General features: G+C 41.2%; 1 protein-coding gene across 1 annotated transcript in view; it reads right to left on the reverse strand.

Annotated features, from left to right (window-relative positions):
* Positions 1-11942, reverse strand: part of GTF2F2 (general transcription factor IIF subunit 2) — an 86526-nt gene extending 74584 nt beyond the window's left edge. Inside the window, exons 1-4 of the mRNA XM_027720350.2 lie at positions 11813-11942; positions 6270-6343; positions 5755-5773; positions 4802-4946 (exon numbers count right to left, since the gene is read on the reverse strand). Of these exons, the coding sequence (XP_027576151.1) occupies positions 4802-4946; positions 5755-5773; positions 6270-6343; positions 11813-11878 (304 nt within the window). The 5' untranslated portion in view covers positions 11879-11942. The remainder of the gene's footprint in view (positions 1-4801; positions 4947-5754; positions 5774-6269; positions 6344-11812) is intronic.
* Positions 11943-14863: the final 2921 nt, after the last annotated feature.

A 14863-nucleotide genomic window follows, 5' to 3' on the forward strand; every position in this document is an offset into this window, starting at 1 on the left:
ACTCAGAAAAGGTCCTTTTGTAAATGAGAAGCTGCATAAAGGGAAAAAACCCAACAATTCAAAACAGTGGGAGAATTTTCAAGGAATGTGGGAATAAAGAAGCTGTTCTAAGGTATATAGGTGGAGTTATGTGTTTTACTGAACAAGAATACAAAAGAAAGAATTGAATGTCATGAACTGAGTTTCTGAAAGAGAAGACTCAGAAAACAGGAGAAAAACACAATGTTAAAAGACAGAAATGTTCTGTGAAGCATGAAACAGTGAGACAATCCATGCACGAATGCTGCTCAGAAGCAAAGCTCTGGCAGGTATTCTGTCAATGGAATTCTCTGAACATGTTTTACTTTCGGTAAGACTGAAAGAGCATGAAAGACTTTAAGGACACAAAAACAGACATTAAGGCAATCCCACTTATGAAGGGGGAGTTGTGAAGATATATTCAAAATTTCAATAAAATGAATCATCTCACCCAACTTTACAGAAATATCTTATACTTTATTTGTGTCTACAGTGTAAAATCTTCTTCTCCACCCATCAGTCCTTTACAGTTCGGGATGCAATTGCTTGCCAAGGTCTGTGTTTTCCCAAGTCACATTAGTAGTGCATTTTTCCAAAAAACAGCTCAGTAAGAAACATTTATCATTATCTCTAACAAAGCCGCATTTTTCATTTATATTTAGATCCTGCAAACCTAAACTACACACTGGCAGAAAAATTAAGCATCAGGCAATTAAAGCAGGAAGGGAACTAATTTAAAATCACAATCAGAAATGTTTGCTGTTAAATGTTTAACAAAAGAGTCTTCCTCTTCCTTCAACCAAGAAAGAAACTGTTAAATTATAGCACTATCTTATGCCAGGGTGTCTGCCAGTAGGAAGCTCAGAAAACAATTTTAACCAAATATACTCTATACACCAGGCCCATGAATTGCCCCTAGATAGTTTGTAGCTATACATAAGATAGATTCCTTTTATTCAATACATTAAAATATAAGCAAGATGCTCTCCTTTCCACCCACCCCAAAAATTACAGCTATGATAGCTGATGACAAAGAAAAAATAAAATGACTGGAAGCACAAATAGCATTGTTGCATAGCAACTGTTGATGTACATATGGTCATGTTTATGGAACAGAATGTAGTTCATATTTAATGCAGAAATAATACTGAAACCAGCCTCAACAGCAAGACCTAGACAGCAGGAGACAACTGTGCTTCGGATCCCTCTGCAGACATGAAGGAAGCCACACTTCCCACCAGCTTTGCTACACTGATGCTCAGGAACACTATCCCGCAGGCCTTAGTGATCTACCCAGCAATGAAGACAATGCAATGTCTCACATGTGCAAACAGCCTTGCAAAGGAAGCAGGAACTACTACTTTCAGATTACATTGTACTACTCTGTATTACTCACTGGAGCTATTTCAAAATACAAAAACAGGAAAAGAAAAGAAACGGGAGAAACCCCCAGAGTTAGTCCAAACAGAACGTGCAGCATGTGCAAATAGACCAGATTTTTAATAGTATCTGGGATGGGAGCCATTTTATCCAGCTTTATATTAACTCAGATCTAGTACATACACTGCAGAAGACCAAAAAACCAATTCATTAGGTGTTGGACATAACAAATTGCACTTCAGAAAAGCCTGCTGCTGTCCATTAACTAATACAGGACACCCAGAGATGCAGAGGTTTACAGTGAAAGAACTAAAGGATTTCTTCCAGTAAAACAGGTATTAGAAGCAAGCTCAGTTAAGACAAAGCAAAGCAAAACCCATAGAATATCCATTCAGAAGTCTAGAAATTACATCATACAGAAAATATTAAATTACTTGTCAAATTTGATCTTTTTTGCTTGCTCTAAATGACCTGATGAGTCGATGTGAAGTGCTGAATTATCCAGAATATGTGAACTCCCTGCAGCGTCTTCCAAAATTACAACATACTTCAGAAAGACCATAAGAAAGACACTACAACATAAGGATCATAGGATTAAAGGACTGTACACAGAACAGATCTTAAGGCATTCAATGTGCTCAAAAAAACGAGTGGGGGGGAATAAAACACAAATGCATAAACAAATAAACCGCACCCTTTACAAAATAAAACAAACTGCTTTATGCCATTTGCTCCATTTTAGGTAAATTCAGTCCTCAAGAAGGACTGAGAGCAATAGTGCATGAAGCACTTTTTTATTCATATTTCATTTGCCTAATTCCCAAGATGCATCCTTCCAGATGCATGACATCTGCAGTTTCATACCAGCTTACTCTCTGGCCCACGGTTCAAACCAGCATATTGCTTCTGTTACATGGTACACTTCACAAAAGGAAGAGGAACAGGATCACCAATGCTTTTCAGAAAAAATGTGCTAATTATCATATGAAGACAAGTACTAGGTCTGTGAACCTACAAATTAATGAACTTCAACTTCCTATGACTGCCTCTTACTGTGGATTGACTGATGTGCAAAGATGTGTAAGGTTTTTTTGAGTGTTTTTCCATGGTTGATATAAACATAGTGGGGTTTTCCATGTTGCATGGAAAACAGGGTAGCAGCCTTTCTTTCAGCTGGGATATCCATACAGTTTCAGTCCACTCTTCAGACACCTATTTTCACACTAGCCATAATTCACTATGAAATTTGTTGAAATTAGCCATGGAGCTCAAAACATACTGGTGATACACATTTAAAAACACAAGGACGGCTGCAGAAACACAGTGCCAGTAAGGAATCTGAATGGAATTTGGAATATTTGTGTCACATTCATTTTTACAAGCAAAAGAAGTCAGGCAAGAAAAGCACAATAAAGTTTATGTTTGATTGCACTCTCAACACCAACTTAAACACAACAGCAAGAGATTTTAGCCATTTTGCATCCAAAACAGTTCCATGAAAACTCACTGACTGTATGTTAGGCTTGCTAATCTCAAGCAAAAACAATTTTGACAGGGTCTATGCTTATTCAGTGCTTCATTCCAAACATTTCTCATGTCACTAACTACCCTTTGCTCCCAATTAAAATAATAAGTTCTACTCAGTAGATCCATAGCCCTTGAATAACATTTTCTGGTTGCTAAGAAATGCAAAATTTTTAACTGATTAAATAAAAAAACTGGACAGGTTCTGAGTATCTAAAAGTTTTGAGACACTGGTACAGATGATAGAACAGAGATAAATGGGCATCTTCTAACTACCACATAACAACTTTCATTCCAACTGATGACAAATACTCCACAATCCAGGTAAGCATCAGCACTCACTGCAGTTTAAGTTACTGTTAGAGGTTTCTGAAGCAATATTTTGTATCGAAAGTGCCTTGGGATTTGCAGCAAACATGCCAAAGTCACTGAATGTATATTCTAAACACATCTTCAAACCTAAAATCTCTTTCTTTTGTCAAGCATTCTAAGGTTGGGGCACAAAGAAAGGAAGAAGGATGAGGTACTACTAAAATGCTTGGAAAACTCTTGAAAACTTGCTTCCTGTCTCTTTCCACATTTGTAATCTATGAATTACAAACTCCAGCATTTTTAAAAAGTTGCAAGTCATACACAGAAAAATACAAATTTTTTAAAGTGAAAAACCAATAACACTATCACATTAATTTCAGAGAAAGGGATAACAAATGAAAAGCCCCTGTGTTGTAGCATAATGCTTTTATACCTAAACACAACTGAGATAGCCAAGCTACTTGTACCTTAATATCTCACTGTTCAGTCATTAAAGCTTTAAAATAGATTTTAAAAAGGAGGTGGTCAAACCTACTAAGTATTTTAAGTCTGTCCTATGAGTTACAATTCTCCTTCCTTCATTTATTTATCACACTGACATCACAGCAATTACTTGCCAGCCTACGAATATCAAAAAAATCAGAAGCTGGTCACACTGTAGTTTGCTGCCCTGCAGAAGACAGAGGTAACAAACAATACTAGTATATTTGTCTTCTGGAAACACTGAAACCTACATTCCTGAAACTGGGATACCTTCTGCAGACAATGAGATATGCTCTGCAGACACCTGCCTTCTCTCTCTAACATCCAGAACTTGCTCATGTAATTCCAGTAGAAAACCTTACAGCATAAGGGACTTATATACAAGGCAGTCTGCTGAACTTACTGTACAATATAACACTACCATGTCTCTTAAGTCTGACATGCAGTTTAGGGCATACAATCTTGAATATCCTCATCACTCATAAAGCTACTGATCTGAAATTAAGGCAGGTATCTGAAATCCAGTAAGAAAAACTATAACCTCACTGCTGTTTGGTTACTATGACCTTATTAAGCTTCAATACACTTAAACCATGTATATACTTCCAGAAAATGTGCTGAACAGATGTGTTTATTGTTCAAATGCATCTGTTCAACTGGATAGAGAAAAAATCAACATTCTTATAAAACCCTATTCACAGCGGAGACCAACTCAAGGAGAAAAAGAAATACTAGTTCATCTCAGAAACACATAAGAACACAGAAACATTTTTTGCAGTGAGAACCCTAAATGGGAATGTACACAATGTACTGCACTCTGTATTGCACTCCACATTCTCTGTTCTCTTCAACAGATCCACAGCTGAACTGTATATGATAACCCTTTGTGAAGAACATAAATCAGTCACTCAATCACATGAAGAAAAGAGACAGCAGACACAAAAAAATTACAACAGTGCTCTGTATGCAGACAGCAACAAAACAGAGCCAAAACCTTACTTCCAAGTCTTCTTCTTTTACAGCATTGAGTTTATTGAAATAATAAATAATGGAATCATAACAAATAACTTTAATTCTAACTTACCTACTGGAGTTTCTGTGAACACAGTTAAGGTCTGTCCTCCCACACTTTGCAAAAGAAATGGATGTTCCCTTGGTGCACTGACTGAAGCAGGTTTTCCTCCAATATCATTGATGCTTGCAAGCTCTTCATTCAAAGTAAATGACACCTAACAGTCACAATTGCCAGAGTGTTACTAAACAGACTCAATTACACTGTTTTACTAGTTACAGGGAAACAAAAAGAGAGAAAACACAAGTAGTATAGCACCTTTCCATTTCAAAAACATAACAAGTGGGATAAGAGTCCTAGATTAATCTCTTGTTGAAATACAGAATTCAAAGCTTTCATGTACTTAATAAAATTTACTCAACTTTTAAAAAATTGTAAATTACCTCCTCCTCCTTAAGTCAGAGAACAATTTGATTAAAATGTAAGGCATAATAAGTTTTCAGCCATTGCTCAGTATGAGTGCTTAAAAATGTTTCACACAGCCAGCTGAGTTCCAGAAAAAGTGCTAAAGTATCACAACAAGTGTTACTAGCCTGGGACTCCTGAATTTCATACAGCCTGGAAGAGATTTAAACATGGCTCCTTTGCTAAGGAGTGGGGGACTGGGTAACCAGAATCACAGGCCACAGAAAGAAACTTGAAGAGGGATTTTTCAGACCAGCACTGTGTGCTTCTCCTGTGCGTCCAACTTAGCCTTTGGCACTAACACATCTCAAAATGTTTAGAAAGAATGTCATCACTATGATTGCTGCTTACAGATGGGTAAACAAACTGAGGGAACAGACAGACCACATGGAAGTCCCACAGTAAGTCTACAGGCAGAACTACTAGCAGAATTCTCTCCTCCTGATTCTATGGTACAGGTGTAACAAAAAATATGTGACATTAGAAACCAACATGTTCTAAACAATTTTTAGAATTCAAAATATAAACATTCATAGTCTTTTTAATTAGTAAATACTCACTTCCGTTCTTCCTTGATTTCTGCAAAAGAAAATATTTAAATATTTAAATATTTAATAAGTATATAAATATTTAAAATATTTAACAACGTTTCCATAACCTAATTCCTCAAGTTTAGCTTTCCTGATAAAAAAGAAAATTCAAATTCTAGCTTTGTTACTCATCTTCACTCCTGAGCTGCTCAACATTTTTTTTATTCTGGTGCCCAAGAATACACGTGAAAAGTCAGCACACGAGAACAGAAGCAGCAAAACACATGTAAGTTAAAGAAAATTCTCCAGTTACATTTCTTAGGTTTAAGAAACCAAACATCATGTAATGGGATACAGTGACTCCCTAGCATAATTTTGTACAATTTATATTTCTAATCATATACGAGCAAGTACCATTCAGGTATCAGAGAAATATGTACATTGTTGGCAAGAAACTGGATTATGTATTACAATAGCTGCAACTATTTTACTGTAGGTAACTTCTTCTAAGAAATGAAACCAGTAAAGGTATACTAAAGGCTTACTTGACAATCCTTAGTTTTCCCACTTCACCTCTTCCTGAAGCTTTATTCCACTGTTGTGACAGGTATTTGGGGACCTAATCAAAGAAGACAGATTTCACAAAAAGTAGATTTTAAAATTCTGTATTAATTGTGTATGTGTATATTCTTCAAATGCTTTTACCCTGACCACTTCAGAACACAGTATGAGGTAAATGTAGTAGATAATATAGAATCATAGAATGGTTTGGGTTGGAAGGGGCCTTAACAGCCATCTAAGCCCAATCTTCCTGCAATGAGCAGGGACACCTGCAACCAGATCAGGTTGCTTAAAGCCTCATCCAAGCTGACCTTGAATGTTTCCACAACTTCTCTGGGCAACCTCTGCCAGTGTTTCACTAGCCTCTCTCCAGGAAAAAAAATCATGAACCAAACAATCACAGTGATGAGAATATAGAGAATTACAAGTCAGAGACCAAAAGGTGTCTCTGAAGGGAAGGCTTAGAGTTTGGAAACCTCAGAAATGCTGAGCAGCAGATCACAGCCCCACTCTACGAGATGTCCATCTTGCCAACAGCAGAACTACCTGAGGCAAATCTGCCTCCCATCACTCATTCCCACACCTCCACTGCATGGGGAAAAGTCTTTGTGCAGTTGGTCATTATACAGAAAACAGATCAATCTGGCTGGGAGATGTGGGGGACTTCCATGTTTTAGCTGTGCTGATTTTGTATTTAGTGGGTGGAACAACCAAATGAGCTTCCCAACCCATTTTCCCAAACAGCTGCACAAATTAGAGGTCAGTGCAAGGACAGGAATAAGGAGGCCTGCTTAACGTGACACATCCAAGAATTAAAAGCTGTTCCAGTGATGTTAACTCACCTACACACAAATTCCTTCAGTTACAAAGACTTTGGTATCTGCAGCATCGATTGACCTGGGCTCATAATGGACAATAAAGGCCTCTGGGAAGCAGCGTGCTCTTCAGAACTTTGCAGCAATGTTCTTTACTGTACAGCAAAGCTTACTGTGGCTCACACAGTCCGTAGCTACTGAAAACATCTGTGCTTACGCAGAAAAATGGTGTGAGGCACAGCCAATGAGAAACACACTAAGCTACGCCTGTGGCATTTTCTGTTTCAAGCAGTAAAGAAGCACTTTAAAGTCTGACTTTATATAGAATAAAACTAAGCCAAGTTTCACTACAGAGCTGAGAAGGCAAAGATGATGGTTCAAGAACTTGCTGACAAAAAGAAACCTGCTAACTTCCTAAAGCTCAAATTAATTTAACACTAACTTTGCATTTACCTGTTCTTCAAAAACTCCAGAAGATATCCTGGAACTGGTGTTTAGCACTTTCCTTTAGACTCACAGCACTCCATAAAGTACTGTGGAATACCTAGAAAATCCAGATGTCCTCCAACTGTTCAGACTAACTGAATGTCAGTCCAGGTTCCCATAAAGTTCAGACAGTGGGTCAGAAAAGACCACAAAAGCACAGTAGAGAGCCATGAACTGGCACCATCTATTAATATATATTTTTCCACAGTTTTCAAAGTAGTAATTTCCTACAGCAGATTCCATACCAGATCACAAATAATTCTCTTTCTAAGGCCAAGATAAATGCTATGACATGACTCAATAGAAATATTATTATGTACTTGCACCTACCTGTATTTAAGTTATACTGCCAGGTAATAAGGCAGACGCACATTCAGTGTGAGTGCACAAGGAGTAAAGGACAGTCATGCTGTTAAAATCACTGACTTGCTATGTAATATATTCAGACAGGAAATTTATTCAGATTAAGAGGTGGCAGATCAATCATGCTTTTTTCAGTTGCAAGGGAAAGAGCCTCAAAGAGCGCATTTAATCATCTTTCTGCTGGCCTACCTGCAATCAAGGGCTATGCAGAGCAAGACAAAGGGTTATGAAGGACTGTGATCAAAGGATTACTTCTAGCTATCCACAGATACTTCAGATAAAACCAGACAGTACTCACAAAACCACATAATAAACTCTGGAATACCACACTAATGTCATAAACAATTACAGGAAAGATTAAATAAAGTCTTACACGCTGTAGACATCTTATTTTGCCCCTTTTTCCTAACTTCAGCATAATAAAAGTTTAACTTATGGGGAAGAGTCAGTTTTCAAACTCTTAACACTTCCTGAAAGAGTATATGGAAAACAAGAGCAACCTGCTTTTACAGAGCAGAATTTTCAAAGATCCCACAACAGGATTAAGGCTACTGAACATTTTCAAGACAAGAGGCATTTATTCTGAGGTTTGTTGGTAAGAATACTCTTCTCTCAAAAAAAATACACACTTTAATCACTAGAACAAATCTGACGTACTAAGGAGCATCACTTCAAGACCTCTTCACACTGCTGCTTTCCTCTTGCTACTCACATTGCACAAACACGCTCAGGCTCCAGTACCCAATGCACCCTGCAGACAGTGTATGACATGAGGGCTGCTGCTTCACACATCTTTCAGCTTATTCACAGCTTCCTATCCACCTTCAAGAGAAAACACAAAAGTAGCCCCTACCTATAACAAACTACTTCCACTTTTCTGTAAGAAACTAAATTAGCTCTTTCTCTATATAGCAATCCATATGCAGTGTGTACATCAGAAACTGAGTAAGGCTGCTGTCAGGTTGTATGTTTTAATTTTCCTTTGAACATACAAAAATAATTACATAAAGATATCATCTTTCTAACTATAGATAAGTGCAGCACATTAAATAAAAAAAACCTGACCAACACACAGGGAATAAAAAATTGACAATTCTACCGGCTAACACTAAATGGGCTTCACTTTACCACAAGTACATAACTAAAAGTTCTTATAGTACTTGTCTATATTAGCTTTCACTGGAAACACAGAAAAAAACACAGCTGCTTTCTGGACTTGTACTAAAGCAACTCACTCTATGGTACCTCCTTTTACTGCTCATGTTTCTAAAACACTCATCAATGCATTTTTATTGCCTGTCAAGTAGTCTCCCTGGAATAATTCCCATGCTAGCAGAATGCATGCTAAAAGGAAATCAAATAAGTCAGGTTTTTTATTCCATCAGAACTGATTGCTCCCTCCCTCAAAGGAAGAATAAATTCAGCCTCATTATCCCAGCTAGTGAAGACACTACCTGTACTATGCCTCTGAGTGTTTTAGAAGTCCTACTAACAAGGATGATTGTTTCGAAGTTCAAGTCTGAAGGAAATCAAAGGATAAAATCGTGCATGTCCCTTGTTATGGTCCATCAGTGTTAGCAACATTTTAATATTTTTTTATTATCACTATCATACAAGAAGACAGACAAATGATAAGCTCAGAACACACACGCGAAGGATTACATTAACCCTTACTTGGAAGAGTAATCTTTAAGCGTTCGTTTTAGTCCCATTTTCTCATTAAACCAGGCAGCGCTCTCTGCTCACAGAGTGGCACCAACTGTAAGCGGGCATGTGCCTGAAAATTCCTGGCTTGCTTTAAGAAACACCAAACTGTATCAGACTAGAGGACAAGCAAGTTTAGTGTCCTGTCTCCAAATGCAGCCAACATTTCAGGAAAAACAGGAGAAAATACAAAGAAAAGCATGCTCTTCTAATTTCTAGGATGTTTTAGCAGACCTGCGTTACGGCAGCATATTTATTTTCAATCCCTCAATTCAATTTTCTTGCCTGAACTTGATTAATGGTGTTTGAGCTTCTGCAATTTTGAAATTCACAACTTCTTATTGCAACAAGTTCCAAAATTTAACTAGATATTGTGCAAAATGGTACCTGCTTTGTTTGCTCCAAGCCGCATCAGTTGAATTAATCTGACACACCTCTAGTTCTTGTGTTCAAAATGACTCTTTCCTATTCATTTTTGCCTATTCACTTCTTCCTTGTCCACACATGACATTACTTATTACTTCAGATCTCTACAAGATCTCCAAACTAGTCCTCTTGCCAACCTGAAAAGTAATAACATATTTAGGAGCTCCTTCCACAGCCATCTTTCCTTGTTCCCAAGACAGTCCCTGGTACTCTCCTCTGTACTGTTTCTAGGTCACTGTACACTTTCCACAGTGGGGAGGATGAGACCACAAATACATAGAGCATTCCAAATAGAGGCAACATGATGGTGCAATAATATTTTCTCTTTAGTTTTCTGTATCTTTTGTAATCACGTCCAATGTTGACTCTGCTCATCTGACATGACATTCCTAGAGTTACCCACATATACTGAAAACCTAAATTTCTTCTTGAATGACAACAACCAGCAGAGACCAAACTGCTGTGTATGTATAACTAGGATAATGTTTCTCTCTGCACGTCGGATTAGATTTTTCAACTCTATCTGCCATTTTATCATCCTGTCACTTGGTGTATCATGATGTACTTCTGCAGCTTTCTCCTGTCAGCTTTCCTTGATACTGCCTTGGATAGCTATTACAATTATAGCACTATGCAGCATTTATTGCGGTTTCATGACACTCGGGTGGCAGTACAAGACACGCCAGAGACTCCAGTGTCATTACAAAAGAGGGAGACAGAGGCAGCGATCTGCCCACCAAAAATTCTGCACAGCAAATCAAGTCTGAAATTCCCCATCATTTATAAGGGCTATAATAAGATGTTTTGGTAGCTGAAGTATGATGATGTCACGTGTCCCTCACCACTCAGGACCAGTATTTGGGTACGACCATGTCCCCATAGGTTCTTTGAAGTGGATGGTCTGAGCCTGTTCCTAAAGGAGGAAGGAGAGGAAGTGCCAGACATAAGTGTGGCCCTGCATCAGACAGGTTTGATTTGATGATCTCAGTATCTTTTCATAGCCCATTCACTACAGCTGTACTTCTCCAGCACCAAAGGGAGCTGTAGTGACAAGATACTGACATTCACTTTCCTTACTGGTTTTTGGTTTTTTTGGGGTTTTTTGGGTTGTTTTTTTTTTGGGCACACTCAAACTCTCCTCAAGCCTCGGAGTTTTGGGGAAATAAAGTTACGCTGTCATGTTTGTTACTTGTAACAAAGCACCAGCCAAGGACAAGGACGAGATTTTTTACTGTGACGGTGGTGACACACTGGCACAGGTTGCCCAGGAAGGTTTGTGGCTGTCCCATCCCTGGAAGTGTTCAAGGCCAGGCTCGATGTGGCCCTCAGCAACCTGGTCTAGAGACAGATGTTCCTGCCCATGGCGGGAGGGGGGGGGGGGGGGAGGTTTGGGGGTTGGGTTGGGGAGGGTTTGGGCCAGATAACCGTTAAAGCCCATCCCGACCCTTTCACATTCCACGATTCTATGACGGCCCCCGGTACCCAGCTTTCCCTGCGGTGCTTCCTTCACTCAGCAGGTGTCCGGGCCCAGTCCCGCGCTGTCCTCGAGAAGAGGCACCGGGGGGGGCGGCTGCCCCGGGGCACAGGGCAAGCCTGACGCGGGCAGCCCCGGCCTCAGGCTGCGGGACCCGCCGGCAGCCACCCAGGGCACAGCGGGGCGGGGACGAGTGGAGGGGCCCGGCCGTCACAGGCCGCGCTGGGCCGGGCCCGCGGGCGCGCCGGCGGCTCCTCACCTTCACCAGCCACATGCCCGTGTTCTGCTTGGCGCCGGTGAGGTCTAGCTCGGCCCTGTCGCTCATGGCGGGGCCGGGCGGGCACAGCGCGGGCCGATCCGACAGCGAGAGAGGCGCAGCAGAGCACACCCGGCACACGGCGGCCCGCGGCGGACAAACTTCCTCTCGCACTGCGCGGCGGGGCGGGCCCTCACTGTGTCCGTCAGGGCCACGGGTTCGAGTCCCCGCCCTGGCGGGGCCGCGAGGCGGGGCCGGTTCCGGTGGCGGCCGCAGAAAGTTGTCGAATCACTCATCCACAGAATATTCTGAGTTGGGAGGGACCCACAAGGATCATCGAGTCCAACTCCTGGCCCTGCACAGGACATCCCCAAGAATCCCACCATGTGCCTGAGAGTGTTGTCCAAACACTTCTTGAACTCTGTGAGGCTTGGTGCTGTGACCACTTCCCTGGGGAGCCTGTTCCAGTGCCCAGCCACCTTCTGGCTGAAAACCCTGGTCCCAGTATCCAACCTAAATCTACACTAACTCAGCTTCAGGCCATTCCGTCCAGTCCTATTAGAGCTCACCACAGAGAAGAGATCAGTGCCTACCCCTCTACTTCCTCTCATGAGGAAGTTGTAGGCTGCAATGAGGTCTCCCCTCAGTCTCCTCCAGGCTGAAAACACCAAGTGACCTCAGCTGCTCCTTATAGAGCTTCCCCTCTAAGCCCTCCACCACCTCAGTAGCCCTCCTTTGGACACTCCTGAGTAGCTTTATACCGTTATCTTGTGGTGCCCAAAACTCCACCCAGACTAAAGATGAGGCTGCACCAGTGCAGGGTAGAGTGGGAAGTTATTCTCTCCCTGTACAGGATAAGTTATCCAAGCACACTGAAGAACGACAGCAGCATGCAAAATGATCTAGGGGAACTGGAGGAGCAGCCTGGAGAGAGGAGGCATCGCCATGACAGTACTCTTCTGTGTGAAAGGGAAATGGCCGGTAGAGGACCAGCTCCCAGGAAAGGGGTCAGAGCATCATAGTGTGCCCAAAGGTCACAAAAGTGAGGAAAACACAGTTGGTGAATTGCTTTCCATGGATAAAAAGTAAAGAATTAAGCTTAGCTTTCCACAAAGGGAACTCATGGGGTAGTGTTGGAACAGGGTGTTTGAAGGTGGGATAGTGTCTCGAACACTGAAAATGTTCTGTATCAGGAGAGAGCAAGTGCTTGCCCATCCTGCTTTGAGGTGGGGCGTATTTGGCTTAGAAAAACCTCTCTAAGTCCTTACTTTATGACTGTCCCTATGCATGGGGAAGTTTTCCTCTTTGCAATTTGAACTCGTTATTTCTCTTCTATCCATTGTGTACACAAGAAAGGCATGGACCTTGGTTGGTCCTCAGATTGCCCAGAGAAGCTGTGGATGCCCCATCCCTGACAGTGTTCAAGGCCAGGTTGGACGGGGCTCTGAGCAACTTGGTCTAGTGGGTGGCATCCCTTCCCATGTCAGAGAGGTTGGAACTAGATGACCTTTAAGGTCCCTTCCAACCAAAACCACTCTATGATCTCGTGATTCTATGGCATAGAAAGCATTTTATTGCCTTCCTCTCTGCAGTTTTACTTTATCCCTTCACTGATATATTTCCCTTTGGTTTGCCTCCACTTATAGTAAATAACCCCAGTTCGTTCAGCTCTGCCTCATAGGTCATATTTTCTAGACCTCTGGTCATGCCCATTGCTCTCTGAAATCCCCCCCAGTACAGGTTTACATCCTCCTTGAAGTCTGATTGCTCAATATGAAGATTGTACTCCATCTGAGGCTGTACCAGCAGCAAGCAGAGAGTTCTTCTGGTACAATATGCAAGAAATTGCTCATCTAGCTTGCAGAAAATTATCTCAGTATAACATCTCAGATATGATTATCTACCTTTCTATTTATAGGCAAGCATCTGGGTAACCAAGGAGGGCAATGCTTTTATGTATATCTGAAGAAATAACAGCTAACATTGAACTATTCTGATTAAGATTAATTAAAATTAAAAATTACTTTTGCTTTTACATTGGAACTGTATTTGTCTGCAGAACTCACCTGGGTGGGTGGGTTGAGCTTAATATTATTAGTCAACTTTCACTAGAAATTCAGGTTTCATTAAAACAACCTTTCACAGGCATACCAGATCATCTCCTTAAATGCTAACAAAAATGGAAGCAGATGCATCTCAACAATTGTAAAACCAGCCACGATTCCTAGGACTGTGCCACTTCCAAATATTGTAGGTCTAAGACCCTTAGGTTTTGTTCACCTAAAAAAGGATGGATCTACACAGACAAACACCATCATTTTGCAGTTTGCTTTGGGTCCTACTCATAGAATCATAGAATAGTTTGAGTTAGAAGCAACCTTAAAGATCATTTGGTTCAAAACCCCTTGCCCTGCACAGGGAAACCTTTCACTAGACCAGGTTGCTCAGGGCTCCATCCAACCTGGCCTTGAACATTTCTAGGGATGTGGCATCCACGGCTTCTCTGGACAACTTGTTCCAAAAAGTCTGACTACCCTCATTTTAAAACATTTCTAAACTTACCCTTTTTGCACCTTGTTCTTTCACTACAGGCCCTGGGTAAAAAGTTTCTCCATCTTTCTTGTAGGCCCCTTTTATGTACTGAAAGGTCACGATAAGGTCTCCCTAAAGCTTCTCCAGGCCCCCAGCTCCCTCAACCTGTCTTCATAGAGGAGGTGCTCCAGCCCTCTAACCATCCTTCCTCTGGACCAGCTCCAACAGGTCTGTGTCTGCCTTGTGCTGGGAACCCCAGAGCTCGATGCAGTACCCCAGGTGGGATCTCAAATATTCCCCCAGGAAAAACACTGAATTAACAACGAAGTTGTCCCTCTGCCACCACTCCCAGCTCAATCTGTGTGCTCAGATCACACCCGCCACCACTTTTCAGAAAGCAAAAACAGTGGAGTGGATGTTTCTGACAGGAGTGACATTTACAGCAAAGGGGAGTCACGGGAGTACAGATGAGCCTGTGCTCCACCAGATGGGCCGTGGAAGAAGAGGAGCTCCACTTGTAAG

This window comes from Pipra filicauda, unplaced genomic scaffold, assembly GCF_003945595.2.
Source record: "Pipra filicauda isolate LSUMZ 115617 unplaced genomic scaffold, ASM394559v2 scaffold28_size6257848_pilon, whole genome shotgun sequence".
Taxonomy (NCBI): Eukaryota; Metazoa; Chordata; class Aves; order Passeriformes; family Pipridae; genus Pipra; species Pipra filicauda.